The sequence below is a fragment of the Sminthopsis crassicaudata genome, chromosome 4 (genome assembly GCF_048593235.1).
Source record: "Sminthopsis crassicaudata isolate SCR6 chromosome 4, ASM4859323v1, whole genome shotgun sequence".
Taxonomy (NCBI): domain Eukaryota; kingdom Metazoa; phylum Chordata; class Mammalia; order Dasyuromorphia; family Dasyuridae; genus Sminthopsis; species Sminthopsis crassicaudata.
In genome coordinates, this window is record NC_133620.1 from 34,747,796 (window position 1) to 34,771,004 (window position 23,209).

At 36.0% G+C, this 23,209-nt stretch overlaps 1 protein-coding gene across 2 annotated transcripts in view; it reads left to right on the forward strand.

Moving 5' to 3' along the window:
- Nucleotides 1–11,916: 11,916 nt before the first annotated feature.
- The window catches only part of LOC141541804 (guanylate-binding protein 1-like), a 125,426-nt gene continuing 114,133 nt past the window's right edge, over nt 11,917–23,209 (forward strand). For both annotated transcript variants that reach the window (XM_074266292.1, XM_074266291.1), the window contains exons 1-2: nt 11,917–12,050; nt 19,996–20,204. In XM_074266292.1, the coding sequence (XP_074122393.1) occupies nt 20,015–20,204 (190 nt within the window). In that variant the 5' untranslated portion in view covers nt 11,917–12,050; nt 19,996–20,014. The remainder of the gene's footprint in view (nt 12,051–19,995; nt 20,205–23,209) is intronic.

Consider the following 23,209-nt stretch of genomic DNA (forward strand, 5'->3'; position numbering starts at 1 on the left):
CAGCAATGGGCTGATTTTCTAGAATCAAATGAGTTTCAATTTCTATCTGACTCAGAGTTGGCAGGAAGTTTAGTTAGTTTTAAATTGCCCTTACTTAAATTCAAAATGTCTTTTTCTAGGCAAGAGAGGAAAAGGGGCAAGGTACTGGCAGTGAGGATACGAAGGGTAGAAGGAGAGTTTGGAAGGGATCTAGATCAAAGGGACTCATAGAACCAAAGAAGGGTTTCAAGGACTTTGCCTGCTTTTCTAACAAGATGGCTATGGGTGACCCTGAGCTGTTAGCACTCTGAGAAAAGAACTCTGTCAAATGCTCACTGCTGGAGACAGTATCAACAAGATGTCAGGTGGAGATAAATAAAATCTGGCCCTAAGAAGTGAACAAGAAAAAGGACACCTCTGAATCTCAAATATATGATTTCATCTTCAGCATGGGTAACATTTATGTGCATTTGCAAAGTGTGTGGGATGGAGTTATATTAAATCCCTCTACCCAATTTGACTACTCAGAGGAATCTCTAGGTACAAAGAAAGTTTTAATTCAGTTCTTGCAAGAAGAGGGCCAACATACTATCTGAGCAGTTCAGAATAGAGTGGGCAAGTGTTGAGAGCAGAAAGATACCTACTTAGTACCAAGACGGAAGTATTATCCACCCCCTGGACTGTTGGTTTTTTAAAATTCTTTGAATAACCTGGAAAGGAAGCAGCTATTGGCCAATGACCATATATGCTATCTACTTACTGTGGGTCAGGTGACTGACTCCCTAAGGCTCAGCCCTAAGGTTCTACCTTTCTGCCCTAGAGTCCTCTGAGACGGTGACTCCCTGAGGCTCAGGCCTAGGGTTTTACCTTTCCTGCCCTATGGAGCTCTGAGAGTGACTTAGGCCTAAGGTCTGATCTACTCCATCTCATAGTTTTTTTGAGAAATACTCATTTATACAAGGGATAATGTTATAAAAAAATTACTCATGCATATATACTGTCAAAAAAATTTATAATTATAAAATTAATAAAAAAGAGAAATATTCATTTATTCATTCAATCCCACTTCTTATTAATATTCATCTGAAGATTTCTTGTACCAATCCTGATACATTTCTTTTGCTAAGTTTCTACGTTATCCTCATTTTCCAGTTCATTTCTTCAGTACCTATGATAATCCACCCTTGTCCCTTCAGAACTAGCATCTTTATGTCAGCAGAGGTCTTTACTGAGACCATTTTAGCTAAAGAATTTTTAACTACCCTAGTGAGTAGTTGTATCATGCAAGGCAAATAAGTGGGTAGAACAACAATGACCACTAGGATGACAAGCAATAACTAAACTTCCACCAACCAATGACCACCAGGATGCATTAAAGGGGGAGGACCAAATCTATACAGGAATATGAGCTATTTTTCTACTATATGTGGTGATTTCCTTTACTGCTTTCCCATTATCATCAATTTTCATACATCAAGTTGACAGATTTAATTTCCCATGGACCCCCATCTTCTTCTGCTAGGAGATAATCTGATATTAGTCTGTGTTATAATATGGCTTCCTTAGTTTGAGTGGCTTGATCTGCTAGTAGGTCCAAAGCATTAGCGGTTTGGTTACTGATAATTTCAACTATAGCTTGTAACTTTATTAACCAGTTCAGAATATATATAGGAGTTCTATACTCCCAACTTCCAACCTGGGCCCAAGTGGCTGATCCATATGTCTGGATTATCCTGTCAGGTGGCTAGGTGTCTCCCCCATCCATTTGCATCTCCCATATTAGTGAGAGATGTATCTATATTCATTTTACGCCTCTTTAAATCATCATACAATTGGATACCTAGATGGCCTCCCATCCCAGCCCAACTTGGGCTGAATTAATCCTATATACCAGGACCCCATCCAATTGACAGGGAGGTGCATGGAGGCAGTCAGGCCACAAACCCAATAATATCCCTTTAGGGCAAGCTGCTTATCATCAAAAATGGTTAGTAAATGCCTGCCATTAACAATTGGGTAATACTATCATTCCTCATAACCTAGGAGTCCTCCCACTATTCCACTCTCTTTTGAAAAGTTATTATCTCCCCAGCTACTGAATCATTTTCCAAGTCAACCTCCTCTTCTCTCATCCCAGTCAGATTATGCATTCTCCAAAATGAAGTAAAATATTGACTTAGAGAAGTGTCAGATCGATTCCAACTCCAATCAGAGGTTATGTTCTATTTATATGGAAGATCATATTTGTTGTGGAATTAGTAATCCTATTTGCTAACCCATTTCTATAGGTCCAAGGACATTGACTATTTACTAGTCTGATTCCCCCTCCCATCTGGTTGAGGCAATATTTTCATTTGTCAGGGGCCAAGAATGTTCCTCTCCATCCTCCCAGAATCCTGTTCCATCATGTACTGATGGTCAGTATAGGTCAATAGGTAATTGACCTATTACTCAGGATCCAAGCTGAGCTTAATGGAACAAGCACCCAAGGCCATTGAGATAGACTTTGAGGCCTCCGCAAATCCAACAGTTAGATAGGTTAAGAGATATAGCTACAGTTTCCATCAGCTGCTCAAAACTATTCCTCTGGAGTAGTCAAGGGACTGGAATCAAGTGAACAAAAAGGTATAAAGAGCAGTACACAGTCCAAGGGAATTCCCATGATGTGATGTTGGAATTACAATTTCTGGGGAGAGGAACAGAAGGAGTCCCTTAGGAATAGTACTATCCCATACTGTTCCAATATGATTTTGCTGGCTGCAGAAGCAGTAGCTTGAGGCAAGAGGACAGCTTCCACCCTTAAGATCAGGTGGTCCACTATGATCAGCAGATATTTGAAATGGCTTATTGTTGGCAAATTAGTAAAGTTTACCTGGATGCTCTGAAAAGGTCTTAAGCCCTGGAAGTCTCCCTCTTATTGGAGCACAGCATTGGGCTGCCTTATTTATCCTTCAACAGACAGGGCAACCATTCACCATTCACTGACAAGACAGCAATATTTTATCTTTCCCTTTACAATATGGTATTTCATTCCAATTTTGTAGGTGGTTACCTAGTGGATGATCTAGTGGTATTTTCAATTTTTGCCCCAAAGATTTGGGTTTTGACTGTTTTTTCCCATTTTGCTGAAGGCTTCCCTTCTGGAATGCAGCTCTGATCTAACTTGTGATCTTGTAAAACACAGAGCCCACTTCTCAACTCAGATCAATAAGCCTACCAATTACCCAGAGTGCCCCTCATTTGTGTCATTTATCAGGACTTTCTTCTAGTTTACTAGAAGCCACCCCTTTTCTTCGGTCACTAAGCCCCCAAAGTCCCCTTTTCAGTCTAAGGACAGTCCAAAGGCACAAGAAGTGCCTCTTATCTCTATGTTATGCACATAAGTTATCTAACTTTTCTCTCCCAACTGGTCTGACTTCTTGGGAGGCTTTTCACCTTCTGCTTTACTGAGTTCCTCCTTTCTGGTTGATACTTCATAGAGAGGGAGGCTGGAGTCTGATCTCAAGGTCCACTGGAGAAAACCCTCCCAATGGGCATTTGCCCCTTTTATCAGAGCTCCAGCCATCTCTCCAGAAAGTCACATGATTCTGGCATGAACCCCCAACAAACTGTGTGAGATAGAGTTATATATTAAATCCTTCTTATACAATTTGACTGCTCGGAGGAGTCTCTAGGTACAACAGAAAGTTTTAATTTAGTACTTGCAAGAAGAGGACCAACGTACTATCTGAGCAGTTCAGAATAGAGTGTGCAAGTATTGAGGGCAGAAGGGTATAGCATAAAGATGGAAGATGGAAGTACCCCCCCCCCTCCTCTTGTTTTTTAAATTCATTGAACAAACTGGAAAGGAAGCAAACTATTGGCCAATGGTTAGTGATGCTGTCTGCTTCTTGTGTGTCTTGTGACTTCCTGAGACTCAGTCCTAGTGTATGACCTTCACTGCCTTATGGATCTCTGAGAATAGAGATAATGTGACATAGGCCTAAAGTCTGATCCACTCCATCTCAGTCTTTTTGAGAAATATTTATTTATTTCATTCAAAAGCTTTTTTTTTTCTTTTTTTTTTTTTTTAGATTGTCTTGTTTGACCCTCATAATGTTGAGAAGGGGACTCCAAAAGTTTGGGGTCACAGACTGGTGTTGTGATGTATCTTAAAAGAATTTGCAGGCTTGAACTTATTTCCTAGTCAAGGGCAAAGTTTATTATAATTATAATGCCATTAAAAAGCAGATTGAATTCCAAAAAGGAATCAGCGAAGTTCTAAGAGAGAGGAGACTCCTTTATTCAGCATTCTATCATTGACATGCTAATTCTATGGCCCAGAGGAGTGATCTCCAAAATTTGGTTATAATGTGTTGACATTATCTATCTGACAGTCTGCAGAGAACTGAGGAGTGGTGCTGGAACTTGGTTCCCACTGACAAGATTATCAGTCAGCAATGAATTGAGGACTTAGAATCAGACAGATTGGGTTGGGAGTTTCCTGAGGCAGATTCCAAAACCAGAAGATTTAAGATTTACTGATTTATTGTTAGTACAGAAGCCCCTCCTAAAGTCAGGGGACCACAAAATATTACATCAAATTACAATTCCTGTGAATAAAGTGCTCTTGCTATCCCAGTTTTTCAGATGAAGAAAGTAATGCTAAATGACATTTTGAATGGCTAAATGTCAGATTGAGAGAGACAACCTAAAGTTAAATTTCCACAGAACTATTTCATTTTGATTCCTTCAAAACCTTGAGCAGATAAGTTCCTACAGAATGTTATAAGCCTCAAGGTAATGTAAGATAATAAATATCTCGGACCAATGAGCTTTCAGAAGAACTCACTTGGATCCAAACTTTTGACAAAGTTGTCAAGGCTAGAAACTGGTTTAAACTGACCAATTTCAAGGACCTGGAAAAGGCTTTTCTGTATTGTTCTTGTTTAATAAGCCTCATGCATATAAACTAATATATCCTACATAGAATTAGGATGTCATTAACAGAACATGGGGTATATGATGAGGGAAGGGGAACATTTCAGGAGTAACATGTAAGAAATGATGTAACCCTAAGGCAATACATTCTTTGGGGAGAGGGAACGGTAATAAACTAAGTACAAAAAGCTTGTCTGCTTCTGTACTTAGGGCTCCTTCTTCTTATTAGAAAGGAGGAGCCAACTTCTGGCCAGAAATGTCCAATTCCTGTGAACTTACTCTCTCTCAATAAAATTTCTTTATTATCTGACATTGAGTCAGCTTGTATCTAAAAAGGCCATAGATCACACTGTTAATAAGTTGCAACTTAGTTATAAGTAGTGATTACATTGGATGTCACAATCCTATCTACAAAATAGGTGCTCACTAAATATTCATCCTTGACTTTTGTTAGAAGATGGGATGTTGTCTAGGAAAACAAATATTGAGTTATCTTTATTTATTTCTTTGAAGCTTAAATACAAAAGAAAAAAAGAAAAAAAAACATTGTCATGTGAACAGCAGAACATGAGAGTGAAGTATGTGAAAATCACAGATCATATTTGAATTGAAAGAATTCAAGGAAATTCTCTTGTAGTCACAAAAGACTTTATTACATCAAAAATGTTAGTCTTAAGAGTCTAGTAAATTAGAGAAAATTTAAGACGCTTTATATGCTGAAAGCATGGGGCTCAATTAACAAGCTAATGGCCTACAAATTACTTTTTTTTTTAAATTAAAGCTTTTTATTTTTCAAAACATATGCATGGATAATTCTTCAATATTAACCCTTGCAAAACCCTGTATTCCAATTGTTCCTTCTCTCCCCCCATCCCCTCCCCTAGATGGCAAGTAGTCCAATATATATTAAATATGATAAAAGATATGTTAAATTCTATATATGCAAACATATTTATACAATTATCTTGCTGCAGAAGAAAAATCAAATTAAATAAGAAAAAATGAGAAAGAAAATAAAATGCAAGCAAACAACATCAAAAAGAGTGAAAATGCTATGTTGTGAACCACACTCAGTTCTCACAGTCCTCTCTCTTGGTGTACATGGCTTTTATCATCACATCATCATTGAAACTGGTCTGAATCATTTCATTGAAGAGAGCCATGTCCATTAGAACTGATCATTGTATAATCTTGTTATTGCTGTGTAGTTCTGTGCATTTCATTTAGCATCAGTCCATGTAAGTGTCTCCAGACCTCTCTGAAATCATATTCATATACCATAACTTATGCAGCCATACACCAACTGATGGGCATCCACTCAGTTTCCAGTTTCTTGCCACTACAAAAAGTAGCCTACAAATTGTTAATTGAAAAAAGAGAGATAAGAAAAATCATGATTTAGGGAAGAAAATTAAGAGTTACTACAGAAGACATAAGTTAGAATGGTAGTTTTACAGGGGACCAATAAGGAATAACAGATAAGACATTTTAATTGTTCTACATTGCTTAGCTAGATCTGTAATTTTTATTCCTCTGAATTCATCAGCTGGTCATACAATTTAGAATATACCCAGGGGCTGTGACCCATCAAGAGGATTCAAAATATGAATCAATAAATTTCCATTTCAAAAAACTTATATAATAAATTCTACACACAGTGTTCAAAGTTGTCTATCTTTTTTTTCTTTGCTTCTGTTGTATACTTTTTACTTTATCTTTTTTCTATCTCCTTTCCCCCACTTTCCCCAATTAAATGAGGATACATACATACATACATGTGTATATGTATACACATTAATTCATATGTACATGTGTGTATATATACATAAATATACATATGCATATATATATGTATATATAATCATACCCATATATACATATATAAATTTAACAAGGTCCAAGTCATGATGAGCTCCAAGTCATGAAGGTAGAGAGTCTCCAGAATGAATTTACAGCTTCAAATCATCTCCAGGTAAAAGGAGCAAAGTTAAAGCTAAATAGATTTAATCAAAAGGGAAAAATAGAGAAACTATACTGTATATCAACCATTTTAATCAGTATGGTTTTAGACTATTTAAAATAACTAATCAGTATAAGGCTGGATTACTGCTTATAGAGGACTGGAAGTCTGAAAAGGCATACTTGAATCTAAGTACTCTGCAGAGTACTTTGGGCTAAGTACCTACTCAACATGAGATAATGGTTCTATAAACATATACTTAGGGGAAATGGTAATGTAATGGCTCTCCTCAAGATTGGAACCTGCTGAATGTGTTATGGTAGGAAAGCTGAGGGAGAGATGCAACTGTCTACAGTGTGCTCATCAGGGAAGATTTCAGGCTCCAGACTCCAGAGTCCAGGATCCATCTTTGATAAGTAACATGCCAGCTTGCCTACCTCCTTCACTTCTCCTCCTAAAGACCAAGGACTTTGACTGATCCTGACTCTGACTGCTCCTGAGGCTCTCCAGAGAGCTAGCCCAGACATTATAACTGCTGTGGTATAGGAAATGATCAGTCGGTGGCTTTAGAAAAATATGGAAAGATTTTTTGTGCAGCATGATAGCTGTATAAATATGCATACATATGTTGGATTTAATATATGGTTTAACATGTTTAACATGTATTGGATTACCTGCCATCTAGGGGAGGGAGTGAGGGGAAGGAGGGGAAAATTTGGAACACAAGGTTTTGCAAGGGTTTACCTATACATATATTTTGTAAATAAAAAGGTTTAATAAAAGAAAAAAAATTGAAAAATATGGAAAGACTTGGACTTATGTAAGATGGTGTTATCTATCCTTAGAGAAACAGAAGAAAAACAAGCATAATACAATCTTATATAGATGTACGTGAATGTATTAGGTTGAATAGACTCCAGCAAAAGACCAAATCTCTGGTAGCAACCCAGTCTCTGAACAAGCCCCAGTGAGGAGCAATCCAATGGTGTAAAAAATCTACACTGTTTTCAGAAATTTATCATAGAGATTCAATAGAAGCCTAGAAGAGTACTTGAGTGTCTGAAGCAGGATTTAAACTTGGGTCTTCCTGTTTCCAAGGTGAGGCAATCACTATGCCACAGAGCTGCTTTAAAAATTGCTACTTTAGCCAAGTAAATAACTGGAATAGATTAAACATATTAGATCCATAATAATTATTACTATGATAATAGGTAGCATTTATGACAGATAAAGAAACAGAGAGAGAGAAAGAGAGAGAGAAAGAAAGAGGGGGGGAGAATGTAGCACAGCATAGATATACTAGAATTAAATAAGCTTCAATTTTGATCTGACTCAGAGTTGACAGGAAGTTCAGTTAGTTATGAACTGGCATTACTTAAATTACTTTGGTTTTTTTTGTTTTTTGTTTTTTTCTAAAAGGGATGTGGGGGCAGGGGCAGTTTATTGGCAGTGAGGATGCAGAAGGTAAAAGGGGAGTTTAGAAAAGGTCCTCTTGTTAAACCGATTTTGCAGGAGAGGAAACTGAGATTGATAGTGACTTATGTACAGCATCATAAACAACTGGACAAAGAGAAGTTAATGATTTCATAAAGCATCAAGAAAAAATAAAACAAAATCCAAAGAATGAAAAAATAACAAAAAAAAAAATAAAGCCCAAAAAGAAATATCTCAATAGAAAAATAGTTGTCCTGGAAAAGAGGTTAAGAAGAGAAAATATAAGAAATGGTATTTAAAAAAAGATCTTGGATGTCATCTTTCAAAAAAAAAATCATCAAGGAAAACTTCTCAGATATCCTAAGACCAAAGGCTAAATAGAAGTATGACAATCACCTTCTGAAATAAATCACAAAATGAAACCTTCCAGGAATATTACAACCAATTTCCGGAGATCTCAGAACAGAATAAAGTATTTCAAGCAACCAGAAAGAAGTCATTTAAATATCATAATCTAGAATGCACAAGATTTAGCAGCTTCCACATTAAAGAAGTAAAGGTCTTGAAATATGATAGTACAGAATTGATGGACTACATGAAAGCTATGATTACATAAGAGGTCTAGACACTATACTTTAAGAACCTCTTAAGGAAAATTGCAATGAAGTCATGGAGGAAATACTGCAAATAACTAGGGAGAAAAATTAAATATTCTAGAGCTATAGAAGATATCACAGGTTTTAGCAGCTTCTACATTAAAAGACATGAAATATTAAATTCTGAAGAACAAAGGAGCCAAGTTTGCAACCAAAAATAATATACCCAGCAAAGCTGTTTGTAATCCTTTGTGGGGGAAAATGGATATTTAAAAATGTTCATTAGGAAATGATTAGAATGAAACAAAAAATTTGACATACAAGAATCAGGAGAAATATAAGAACAGGTGAACATTAAAGAGAAATTATAAAGGATTTAAGAAGGTTAAATTGTTTCTTATATGGAAAAATATAATCTGTAACTAATAAGAATTTTATCATTTTGCACATTTTTAAAAGAATGTTATTATTGTTTGTATATTTTGAAAGCCTGTATGTTATGGGCCAGAACTTGAAACAAGGCACTAAGTCAGTAGAATTGATAGAGACAATGGTTATTTAGCATGGTGCATAACAGTTCTTTAGTTCAGTACATGTACATAGTACTTACTATAGTTCCACAAGATTCACCCCTATGATGAGAAAGAGCATATATAAGAATCTAAGCCAGGATTCAGTCAGGGAGATTCAGAAGCTCAAGCTCTCAGAACCAAGGCAAGACTGAAAAGTTCTCCAGAAAGTTGCCCAGCCCCAGGAAGGAGATAATAAAGGATCTGGACTATAAGAAAGCTAACTGGACCGCAGGAAAGGAGACAAGACTTTGAAGGAGACAATAAAGGATTTGGACCTTAATCCCTAGCTGCACTGTGGTGATTACTGAACTGAAACGAAGGCTGCTCCCAGAGAACCCCAAGATAACCCCAACAAGAGAATATTATATTTTAGAGAAGAATACTGCACGTATACATGGAGAGAAGATTTGGGATTGAGTTAAGTATGATGGGATAATCTTAAAAATGAAGATTGGATGGGGAGAAGTAAAATTGAGCAGTATCAGCAATATCATTCAAAGAACAACTATGAACAACTAAGTTGTTCTTAAATACTGAAGTCAACCCATAAGGGATCCATGAAGGAAGATACTACACATCTCCAGAGAAAGAAGTGATAGATAAAAGGATGTATAATGTGGTGTTTATATAGATGATACACCTATATGTATATTTATATATGTACACATATGTATATGTATATACACATACATATGCATTTTATGTATATATGTGTCAATATAGATATATCTGCATATATAAGTCTATATCTATCAATAGCTGTGTCAAATGTCGATATATTCTAATGTGGGGTGGGGAGGGAGAAAAAGAGAGTTTGTAACTTAAACTGTAACAAAATAATTAAAAGATGTTGTAGCAAAAGAATAACCTGTAGCACTGCTGAAAGTGTTACAAAAATGTTTCTGATTACTATTATTATCATTATTAAATCTTTCCCAGATTTGAATTAAAAGTAGGGAAGAAACATTACATTTGTTTCTAAGGTTTTTAATTTCTCATATAGAGCTTTGTATTTCTTAACAATACTTTTTGGATTCCTTTTGGCAGCAAAATCTATTACCACAGGATTCCACAGAAAACAAAACTAGCTACATATGCAATGACAGGATTTACTACCTTCAATCCCTGCTTTACTGGCAATCTGCCTTCCCTGTTTGTATCTCAAGACATAACAATTTGAAAGCACTAGAAAAAAATGAAGAGTCCAAGTAATTTAACTAAAATACTGGCCTTGTAAGCCAGCAATGAAGGTAAACCCCTTCCTAGGACACATCAAGAAGAAGGCATTACGCCCCGCCATCAATACCCAAAGCTGATATACTATTTAAACTACTTCCTGCAACAAAAAAATCCTTTTAATAATGTCACAATTTTCAATTTATATACTATGCCAGCATTAATTTTTTTGTTAAAAATAAAAAATTATAATTACATTATATCTATGATACAAGACATACTTATATATAGTACATTTATATATATTCCTCTATCACATAAGCATGTAAATTACATATCATGTATTAATAAATATTTATGTATATAGAGCATAGATCTGAATAGAAAGCCAACCTCTGTTATATATTACATACTGCATATTACATTGGACCGTGGTATCTCCATCCACAAAAAAGGTTTTGGACTAGAGGATCCCAGGGGTTCCTGACTGCTCTAAATCTATCATCTTTTTATCCCTAAGTTTCTGCTCTCCCTGAATTTGCCATTTTATGATCCCTTTGAAACCAAAACATCTCAGTGTTGTAGAAATAAAGGAAGACAACTCAGATTATACAAGATTTGTCCTAGTCATTGTGATGTTATGGACTCCCAAGTGGGAGAAATAAAAGGAATCAATAGAACAAAGGATCTGGAGACAGGAATTGGAGAACTCCATTCATTTCAGCTCTTTTTATAAGATGATTTCCAGAATAAATAACATAATAATACAAACAATTGTAACAGAATTTTGGATGCTCTCTTATTTCATATATTATTCTTTTTTAAATAGCATTTTCTTTTTCTAAACACAAAGATAGTTTTCAGCATTCACCTTTGCAAAATTTTGTGTTCCAAATTTTTCTCCCTTTCTCCAGTCCACCCTCCTCTCTAAAACAGAGAGCAATCCAATATAAATTATACATAAATTATTTCAATTAAATAATTAATACAATACAAATTAAACATTCTTCTATATTTCTACAGTTATATTACACAAGAGAAATCAGAAATCTATTTAGATAAGCCAAAGCCTGTCTTCCACCAGTGCAATTCAGTGCAAGTTGACCTCATCTGGAAAAATCCCCATCCAGTGCTCCTCAGCAGCTATATTAGATACTTCCTTTTTTTGTCTCCTCACTCAGCTATGCCCATAAAATGCTTGCTGTTATTTTCAGTTTCTCTTTCCCCCAGCTGCATTTCCATTTTATTCTTGTTTCGCAGAAATCTTTTATAAACTGAAAGCCATCACAAGCTAGTGATTAGAGAGCTTTGGGCAAGCAAACTGACAAAGAAAAAGCCAGAATAAAGATATTAAGAGGAAAAAAAAATCAAGAAAGTCACCCATCTTTGAAACATAGAAGTGAAGTGAAAGAGGTAAGTACTTTTTTATATTTTCTTCTCCAAACAGGCTCCTCAGAAATGGTAAAGCAACTGTTCTCTCTGTTTTATAGTCTTTGCTTAAAGTTTGAGGGGGGAGGTGGATGGACCAGTCATTTCCCCTTAAATAGGACACTGTTAGTCCTCCGCTACCTCAGGGATCAGTGAAGTTTAAATCATCTATTCAGGACTCACTTCACATTAGTCAGGTCCCTTCATGTGGGAGCAGTGAAGAGGGAACTGTTTGGCAGAGAAAGCTTCTGGGAAGCTGAACTATCTTATGATTATCTGTGATACAAGTTTCTAAAACCATCCATATCGTATGTTGGAAATCTGAAAGTTTAGTTGAGGAGTAGAAAGGAAACAGGAAACCTCCTGAGTAGGAATCCACAGCCCACAGACGTTACCAAATCCTCTTCCCAAGAATTCCATCTCATACAGCCAATTGTCCTATTGATTAGAATTAGGCATTGTGGGACTGTCACCTCGGGATCTTCCATCTCGGTTTCAAATCATGGACTCTTTCCATGGCAATTTACCTCTCATGGTTTATGTATTCTTTACTCCACTTTCAAAATGAACTCAAGCCTAGGTTTTCAAGTAATAAAAATGCTAATGGACCAAAGCCCAAAACAGCATTAAAATAGTAAATAATTAATTGAGGCAGAAAGTACTGTGAATGAAAGGGTGACAGAGCAAGGATGGGACACAGTTCCAGCTCAGTGAGGTGACTTTGCATGAACTTGCAGCCACAGAGAAAAAAACAATCAGACATCACAGTAAAGTGAAGTGGTTCTTATGGAAGGGCCTTTCACTCCATTGTTAAGGAACCTGTAGCCAGAGGAACCATCAGTGCCTTGGGTCCAGATTTTCCCCAACCAGATATATCCCCTCTGGAAGGTTATGAGGGAGAAAATAACCAGAGATGTTTGCTGGCTCCTACTGGGCATGGCTGAGAGGAAGGTTGGGATCTTAGCCCCAGGCCCTGGAACTATATTATCTCTGGAACTCCTGCGTATAGGGAGTACCTAAAGACTAAGTTAAGGGCTATCTGATAGCTCTAGGAACCTAGACAAATTGGAAGTCAAATAAATTTAATTTTTTAAAAAAAGAATAAAAATCTTCTACTTTTCTGTTTACTTGGTAAACTACTGATGCATGACCTAGTGGGAGATGTCAGGTCAACAGGCCTTTTTAGGGCCTACTAAGTGTCAGGTACTAAGCACTAGGAAACAAATAAAAGTCTCTTCCCAAAGTCCCAAGTCTCCAGGAATTCACAATCTAATGGGAAAGACCATATACAACAGCTATGTAAAAATAGATATAGATGGGATAAATTAGAGATAATTTTTAATTGTATTAAAAATTGAAAAGAAGATCTCTGATCTGAAAAATAACTTTCTCAAAGCACAATCCCCCACCCTTTTTCCTCCTTTTAAACCCCAGCTCCTCACATAGATAGGTGATTAACCTTCCAGACGAAATAGATAACTGAGCAAGAAGCCAACTATTCAGCCCCTGTATATCTACTCCAGCAAATCCTTAGGCTCAGAGGAAATAATAATGAAGAAATCCAGTGAAAAAGTACAGCAAATGACTTCAACCTCAGAAGTGTAAACAGCCAGAAGCCCATGAGTAACAGGAAAGATCACTTCTCTGGTACAACCAAAGATGGAAGGAGGCACAGCAGTTAGAACTTTGAACCTATAATCAGGAAGGAGTTCAAATCTAGCCTTATGCATTTACTTACTAGCCAGTGACAATAACAAAACCACCTAACATTTGTCTAGTGCCCATTCCTTAACTGTAAAATAGAGCTAATAACAGCAACTATCTCATAGGGTTGTTGTGGGAACAAATGAGATAATGTTTGTAAAGTGCTTAGCACACTGTCTTGTACTTATGGATGGTTAAGAAATGCATGTTCCCTCCCTCATATCAAGAAAACATGAAAGTGGCTTTAAAAAACCCACGGGATAAATGCCCTGGAAAGCCTGGAAAGGTAAGAAGTAGTTAATAGGAAACAAGAAAACAGTGCCCATAACAGTGCCATCCAACATGCTGTCACAGCACTCAGCCAGGAACAGCCCAGACAATGAAGGCTCCAAAGTCCCTAGCATTCTGTGCAGAGCCACTGGGCAGGGTCCTGAAGACCCCACACTCTGAACCTGAAGATCCAAGGGCATGGGGATGAGGCTGAGGAGAGGAACTTCAGCACAGGAACTCAGGGATCCAAGGCAAGACCAAGGAAGTCCTAGCACTTCTACCTTTTAAAGTGAAGACACTAAGAAAAAAGAATAAGTATTTATATAATACCTACTATGTGCCAGACATTATGCTATATATTAGCATATATATGCTAATACTTTTCAGAAATATTAGTTCTTATGACAATGCTGTGAGGTGGATGCTAATATTAACCATATTTTACAGTTGAAACTGAAGAAAAGTAATGTTAAGTGTCTTGCTTTGTATCACACAGCTAGTAAGGATTGAGGAGAGATTTGAATGAGTAAAGCCCGGGCCTAGTACAAATTCATTATATTTATTATTTGGAGAGATCAGAATAATGCGAGAAAACTCCTTTAAGGGGAACATGTTTTGGCAAATCTAGAAATCCACAAAAAGCAGGGAATGATTTCATGACAAATGCAAGCTTTCACTCACTCCAAGGAAAAGGAAAGTTTTATAAATCTTATTGTGAGCATGAGTTCATAGGCTCCACTAGGTTTCAAGAGGCTCATGACATGTACAAGGCTAAGAAGTGCTGAATCAGGATGATCTCTAATATCCATTCCAGCCTAAACACATGATTCTATGGTCCTACCACACCATGGTTAGAATCTGGGAAAACTATACAAGAACAAAGCTTGACACTAAGAGTTTGTGTCTAAAACCTAAAGAGAGGTTTAGAAAATTTGAGTAGGATAATATATAGAAAGTGTTGTACAAAAATGGCTTATCAGATCCTAATGGAATCAAGCAAAGTTTGAGAATTTCTGACTTCTATTTTTTTATTAAAGCTTTTTTATTTTCAAAACATATGCAAGGACAATTTTTCACCATTGATCCCTGCAAAATCTCGTGTTTCTATTCTCCCTCTTCCCCTTACTCCCTCTCCTAGATGGCAAGTAATAATTTATGTTAAATATGATAAAATGTATATAAATCCAATATAGACACATGCACACGTGCACACACATACACACATACATATATGTATTTATACAATTATCTTGCTACACAAGAAGAATCAGATCAAAAAGAAAAAAATGAGAAACAAAATAAAATTCAAGCAAACAACAACAAAAAAAGTGAAAATGCTATGTTGTGATGCACACTCAGTTCCCACAGTTTTCTCTCTGGGTGTAGATGGTTCTCATCATCACAAAATTACGATGAAATCCTGGTTCTGCTCATTTAACTTAGTATCAGTTCATGTAACTCTCTCCAGGCCTCTATAAAACCATCCTACTGATCACTTCTTATAAAACAATAATATTCCATAATATTCATATACCATAACTTATTCAGTCATTCTCCAACTGATGAGCATACACTTGGTTTCCAGTTTCTTGCCACCACAAAAAGAGTTGCCACAAACCTTTTTTGCACAGGTGGGTCCTTTTCCCTCCTTAAATATCTCTTTGGGATATAAGCCCAATAGAAACACTGCTGGATCAAAGAGTATGCACAGTTTGATAACCTTTTTGAGCATAGTTCCAAATTGCTGGACCCATTCACAATTCCACCAACAATGTATTAGTGTCTCAGTTTTCCCATATCCCTTCCAACATTTGTCATTATCTTTTCCTGTCATCTTAGCCAATCTGAGCCAAGTGTGTAGTGGTACCTCAAAGTTGCCTTAACTTGCATTTCTCTAACCAATAGTAATTTAGAGTATCTTTTCATATGACTAGATATGGTTTCAATTTTTTCATCTGAAAATTGTCTGTTTATATCCTTTGACCATTTATCAATTGGACAATGTCTTGAATTCTTCATAAATTTGAGTCAATTCTATATATTTTAGAAATGAGGCCTTTATCAGAGCCTTTGAAAGTAAACATCTTTTCCAGTTTATTGTTTCCCTTCTAATCTTGTCTGCATTAGTTTTGTTTGTGCAAATATAATCAAAATTATCTATTTTGTGAACTCCAGTTCTTCTCAGGCCACAAATTCCTTCCTTCTCCACAAATCTGAGAAGTAAATTATCCTTTGTTCTTCTAATTTACTTATAATATCATTCTTTATGTCTGACTCCTCTCTTTAAGTGTTCCAGAAGTCTTTGTGGAGCTAGTCCATAGAATCCAGTGAAATGGGATGGTGATTTATACCTACTCCACCATTCAGGTCTCAATAGCCAGATACAAGCGGCCTGGCCAGGTTGTGGGGGGGGTTGCTATCTCTACCTAAGAATAGTCCACCAGTCAGAGAATTCTAAACCTACTGATTCCTCTATAGCCGATCTGCTCAAATAATTGTGACACCTAAATAGTTGTAGTTACTCTGAGTAGTGTCTGTATCTTGTGTGTGCCCAGCTAGTCATGATGTCCTCAGCAACGGTTTCTCCATAGAAGGGACTTTCAGGAAGATGCAACAACTGAAAGGATCAAGCACTAGAAGCTAAACTTGAGTACTTTATGCTTATACAAATGAATCTCCTTAAAGATTTGTTCAACCAATCAACCTGGAATCAAATAGGATATTGCATATGAAGGGATTAGCAAAACTGAAAACTATTCTAACTTGTCATCAGGATTTAAAGTCCTTTGCAACCCAGCTCACATTACCATTCCGGTCTTATAGCACATTAATTCAACCTGACCAAACAGGCCTTCCTGCTCTGACTGACCCACAACAGTATATTTCTAGTCTCTGAACTTTTGCACAGGCTAAACCCAATACCTGGAATACATACAGTCTTTGCTCCTCTAAGAATCACTAAGTTCATTCAAGGTTCAGCTCATATATGATCTCCTACATAAAATCTTTTCTTGATCATTCCAGCTGTTGGCTGAATTTGTTTTGTGTTCATTTTGTATATTTCTCTGTGTAGTTATACATATAAAAGGTGATTCTTGGAGAGAATGTAAACTTCTTGAACGAAGGACTATTTCCTCTTCCTCTTTGTATCCCCAGTGACTAGCACAATGTTTGGCATATAGTAAACCCTTATTAAATACTCAGTGACAGATTCACATGGAGACAAGTTAGAAGAGAGAAAAGAGCTCCAGATTCAGAAGACTTGAGGTCAGGTCTTATCGCTGATACCTACTCTTTGTGTACAAGTCTTTTTTGCCTCATCTGTACAATGAAAAGGTTGAATGAATGGTCACTCAAGCTCTAGGTTATGATTCTACTACCTAAAGAGACTAGGTCCTTTGAAAACCTACAAGGGAGCCATGTTCTCTTAATCAGTCAATTCAACAAGCATTGATTAAGCATTTAGTATGTGCCAAGCACTGTGCTGAATGCTGGGAATCCAAAAAATCCCTGCCCACAAGGAGCTCAGAATCTAATGAGGAAGACAAAATGTAAATAAAGATGCTCAAAATGCCATAACCTATATGTAGGATTAACTGGAGATAATAGACAGAAGATACTTTTCTAGCATTAAAGGGCACAGGAAAGGCTTCCTATACAAAGTGAAATTTTAACTGGGACTTGAAGGAAACCAGAGAAGCCAGGAGGAAGAGGATGGGAGGAAGAGAATTTCAAGAGTGAAAGACAAAAAGACAATTTCCTGGAAGAAATCCTTGCTTAGGAAGCCTGGCATGAATGATGCTCTAGCAAAGGAGACTGAGTAGAAGGAGTCAGTTAGGAGGAGAATGAAGAAAGAGCACTTTGAAGCAGCCAGTTAGGAGGAGAAAGGAGCACTTTGAAGAAAACTCAGGAAAACACACTGATCAAAAGAGGGAAGAGATACATCAGTCTGTACCCATTCCCCATGAGCCTACTGCCTTAGTGACACATAATCCACCTAGAGGGATCTCCCCAGAAAAGCTGTGAAGGAGCCATTCAGCATCACCAATTTGCATGAATTTCAAAAAAAAAAAAGGGATACAAAGCACTTATTTTATCATGGAAGTATTCCACTGTAGACCCAGACAGAAAGAGAAACTGGACAAGGACTATAGGAAATAAACTACACCCCTGGGACAGAAACACAAGCTAGTGATAATGGGGAATTCCGAGATATTCACTGGACACAATTCTCTGCCAAAAATTCTAGCTTATTACGTCTCTCATAATTTTAGTTGTCAAGCCAAAAGATCACCAACCAACATAGGGGGATTTTATTTTGAAACCAATTCTCAATATCAGGAAGAAACTGACTTCTGTGGTAGAAATGATAAGAATCTTGAGAGGAAGTGACTTTTCCCTCTGAAAGTTAGAGGAGAGAAATTCCAGGGCATGTTGTACTTAGGGGATTTTTGTTTGTTTGTTTGTTTTGGCTGAGGCAACTGGGGTTGTGTCTTGCCCAGGGTCACATAGCTAGGAAGTGTTAAGTGTCTGAGGGCAGATTTGAACTCAGGTCCTCCTGACTGATGCTCTATCCACTGGTTACCTAGCTGCCCTTGTACCTAGGTTTTTTAAAGCATATTTCAAAGGGTTCAGAGGAAAGAGATGTAGGATGCTATGGATAGAGGGTCATTTGTTTGGTATAATATATGGGGGATGTTTTGGGAAAAGGGTTGGATTTCTAGCTTTTAAACTTTGTGCTTCGGTGACTCTAATACAGAACTACAAGAATTTGGGATGAGGGAGTGTCATGGCCTGAGCAGCATTTTAGGAAAACCCCTTTTGTCACGTTTAAAGAGAATGATTTGGAAGCAAAAGAGACTTGAAACAGGGAAACCAATTAGGGTTTGCAATAGTCCAGGCAAGAGATGATGATCTTTATGAGGGTGGTTGTTATGTGACTGGAAAGAAGGGGATACACATACACGTGTGTATGTATACATATAAATATATTTCATGTATCTCATACATTTCATACATTACACATATGATAAGTGTTTTGGAGATACAAATGTCAAGATTTAGAAACAGATTGGATATGGGGGTAAAATAAGAGTAAATAATCCTTCAAATATGGAAGTATCATAATTTTAATCAGCATATATAAATGCCAATAATTAGAAGTCTGGGAGAAGGCTAGCTAGCAGTCCCCTCATGCCACACAGGAAAGAATATAAGAATCCCCCAAAAAAATCACAAGTCTGAAATGTGGGACTGGTGAATTATGTCCCTGGATTTTACATAGGACTTGAGTTCAAATCCCACTGCTTAACCTCTCTAAGCCTCAGTTTCTTTATCATTGAACAAGAAGATGCTAAAGTCCCTCCCAGTTTTAAATCTAAGATCCTGGGCAGGAGGAGTTCTAAAATTGGGGTCAAAGTGCCTGAGTTTGAAACCAATCTTGCCTCTTTACTGGCTGTGTGACATTGAGCAAGTCACTTAAGCTTTGGTCACTTCATTTTTGCTATCTGAAATGAAAAAAAAACATGAGGAGAGGTAGCTGTCACTACCTGTAAATTGCATTTGAAGAGATAGAGGCTAACTACCTATAAGCAATTATATTTAGGTTCCAATGAATGCAAAGAATGAATTTCCAAACATGTTTGCATTATTAGGATTCATACTACAAATTTTCATTGGTCTAACATCAATGACCAGATTTTAACTTTGAATAATGGCATTCAAAGAGATGTAATCACTTCCCGGGATTCAATATTCGATCCAATAAGGATCTAATTGTAAGGGAATTAATGGGGAAAGAGTCAAGAAGGCCTCTGGTTCTGCCTGGAAACAAGGTAAATGGGAAAGGTTGCAAGTGGTAGAAGGAGTATGGCTATGAGAAAGTGGTTTCCTAGCTCAGGATTTAGAAATGACTGATGTTTCCCAGGTCCTATTTGAGCTGCCTTTGCATTTGCAGGTAACACTCCATCTCCAATATGGCCGATGATCATTTGATGCTAGCCCCAATCTGCCTGATTGAAAACAGTAATGAGCAATTTGTGGTGAACCAGGAAGCACTGCAGGTGCTTAAGACATTTACCCAGCCTTTAGTGGTGGTGGCCATTGTGGGACTCTATCGCACTGGAAAATCCTACCTGATGAACAAGCTGGCAGGGCAGAGAACTGGTAAGTAAGGATATAGCTCATCACTCCGTATACACATACAGAATATCAGATTAGGATTTTAGTGCTTAGAATAAAAAAAAAAAACTTAAAGGCAAGGCTTCTTCCTTAGTTCTCCTCATTCCTTTAAAATAGTCATTTAAAAAAAAGAGGATAGAGAAGGGAATTAGAATATGATATTTTACAAGTTTTTCTTTCCTAAAGGACACAAAAGACACCAAAATAAAATAAAATAAAATAAAATAAAGGTGGAGCCCCTAAAATGAATGGTGGGACTAGATTTCTAAAATAGAGTTCAGCATGGTCACTCATTGAAAATGACTTTGTTTATGACTTTTTCTTACATGATATGTTACAAATTTTCAATCATGTCTGTGTTTCTTTGTTGATTACAATGATACCATATAGTATGGTCTATACCTCAGTGTTTCAGCCTAAGAGGTGAAGGATTGGGGATTGGGGAGAAAGAGGATTCCTATGGAGAGAGAAGTGAATTAATGCTTATGCAGAAAGAAGTCTCTCTAGTTAGTTAAATAAGAAATATATAAACTGAAATGGAACATAGACTTAATTCATTAATTAATGAGAGACATTATAGCTTTAATAAGGAAATATAAAAGCATGATTTTCTTAGAACCCAGAATAGGAATTAATAAGAAAAACAAACTGGTACCAGATAGAATGGAGATTATACAATATAATCTGCACATAAGGATTGACTCTGGCAGCATTAAAGTAGTCTAAACTTAAAAAAAAAAAAACCTTATGTACAAAATACTGACTTGAAGAGATACCATAAAAAATAAATAAAAGGAGAGAACCAGATGCCAGATATGTATTGGTTGTACAATCCAGTGAAATGAAATAAACAGCAGAGTGGATGAGAAACCAGAATCCAACAATACAAGAAACTTAAGTAAAAATTTATTTTCAACCAAAATGAAAATAGGAGCTAAATTTATTATGCACGAGAGTGATTCCATAAAATCAGAAGCTAAATGAAGCTACAAAACAAAACAAAAAATAAAAATAAAAATTTGTATTTCCAGAAGAGATACATGGGAAATGACAATATGATTAAAGAAAAACAAACAATATATGCACCAAATGACATAGTGTTTCATTTTTAAAATATTAACTGAATTAGAAAAAATTAAGACATAGATAACAAAAACACAAAAACTGTAGGTTACTTTAATGTTCCTTTTTCTGAACTAGATACATCTAACAGAAAAGGATTTTTTAAAAAAATATAGGATTTAATAGTGAGAAAATTCAATTATCATTACATACAAATTCTTCTGAACATGAACATTAAACAATATGTATATTTGTTAGTACAATATGGTGATTTTATGAAAATGGATCATACTCTAAAGCACATAAAATGATTTTTATAAATTTTGTGAAAATGAATTCTAAGAAAAATTTTTATAAGCTATAATGTAATTAAAGTAATAATTATAGGGCACTTAAACAAATGATAAAGACATAGCTGGAGACTCAATAATATCTTTAATATGAACAGTTAAAAGAATAAATAATAGTAATAGTTAATAACTATATGAAAGAAAATAATAATGAGAAATGTATATATAGATATATCTTTAAGCATATATTAACAAAATAAAAAGATATTGAGTTGGCAATTTTTTAAAAAGCTAAACAATAAACAAATAAGCAAACCCTGCATGATCACAAATAAAGATGTCTCCCAAATAAGAATCAATGTAATAAAAACCAAAATATTATAGAAGTCAAATTTTATTTTAGAAAATTTATTTTTCTAAAGACATAAAGACAAAGTGACCTTTGTTAAAACATACAGATGAAAATGAACAACTAAACAAAAAGAATTATTAGAATAAATCAAACAGTTGTACACAAGCAAAATTGAGGTTGCTAAAAAAAGATTACCTAAAATACATAAATATGCAAATATAGAAATTATCATAAATGATTATTTAGAGAATTGTTTAAAAAATATAATACAGAAACTGTTTTGGTCAGTCAATCATGTCTGACTTTTTTCCCCTATCTAGGATTTTTTTGGCTAAGATACTGGAGTACTTGACCATTTCCCGTTCCAGCTCATTTTACAGTTGAGAAAATTGAAGCAAACAGAGTTAAATGATTTCCCCATGCTCAGACAGCTAATAAGGATCTGGGAGTGGATTTGAGCTCATGAAAATGAAACTTCCTGACTCTAAGCATAGTATTTCATCCATTGATTTACTTAGCTGCCCAACATTAATCAACAATTCATATCTCTAAGATAGAAGAAATTCCCTATCATTCAAGCATGAAATTCCATGATCCAGACCCTACTTTTTCTAGAGAAGATAATGGCAATGAAGCTATCTATCTATCCATCTATAAAGATGCAACTTTCAGGAAATTTAGTCTCAGATTTGTTCAGTGGATTGATTATAAGGTAAGGGGAAATATAAGTGAGCCAGGCTTAGTTTATTACCCAACCATCTGTTTTGGTTAGATTCTGACAGGAGGAGGTGGTTCCAAGATTCATGATAGGGAATCTGAACAAGGTCCAATGGCTAGTGCCATAAAAACAGGAGAGAAGAGGAATTAGGAGAGTTTGGAGGGAATTTCTTCTCAAGGAATTAAGTAATAATATCTGGATGAAAGATCCCTAGATATCATTTGAAATTGGGAAGCATTCATGATTGGTAGCAATTGCTCTGCTATCTAGGAATTTAAACAGTGTGTTTAAAGTTTTCTATAACTATTAGAATTATAACTATTTTATAGTTTTCTTCAAGGATTTTCACCCCCCCCCCATAAAATCTCCCATTGGAATATAAGGAAAAGTCCACCTAATGTTCTGACGTTGATAATCTTGTCAATGATGGCCTTTTGATTAGAAACAGAGAAGGAGATTATCAGAATACACAACTAGGGAAGACCAAGATATGGGGGAAGGTAGCAATGTTTAGCAAGGTGAATAGTAAATTCTCTCACAAGTCAGGTTTATAAGATGGACTCATGGT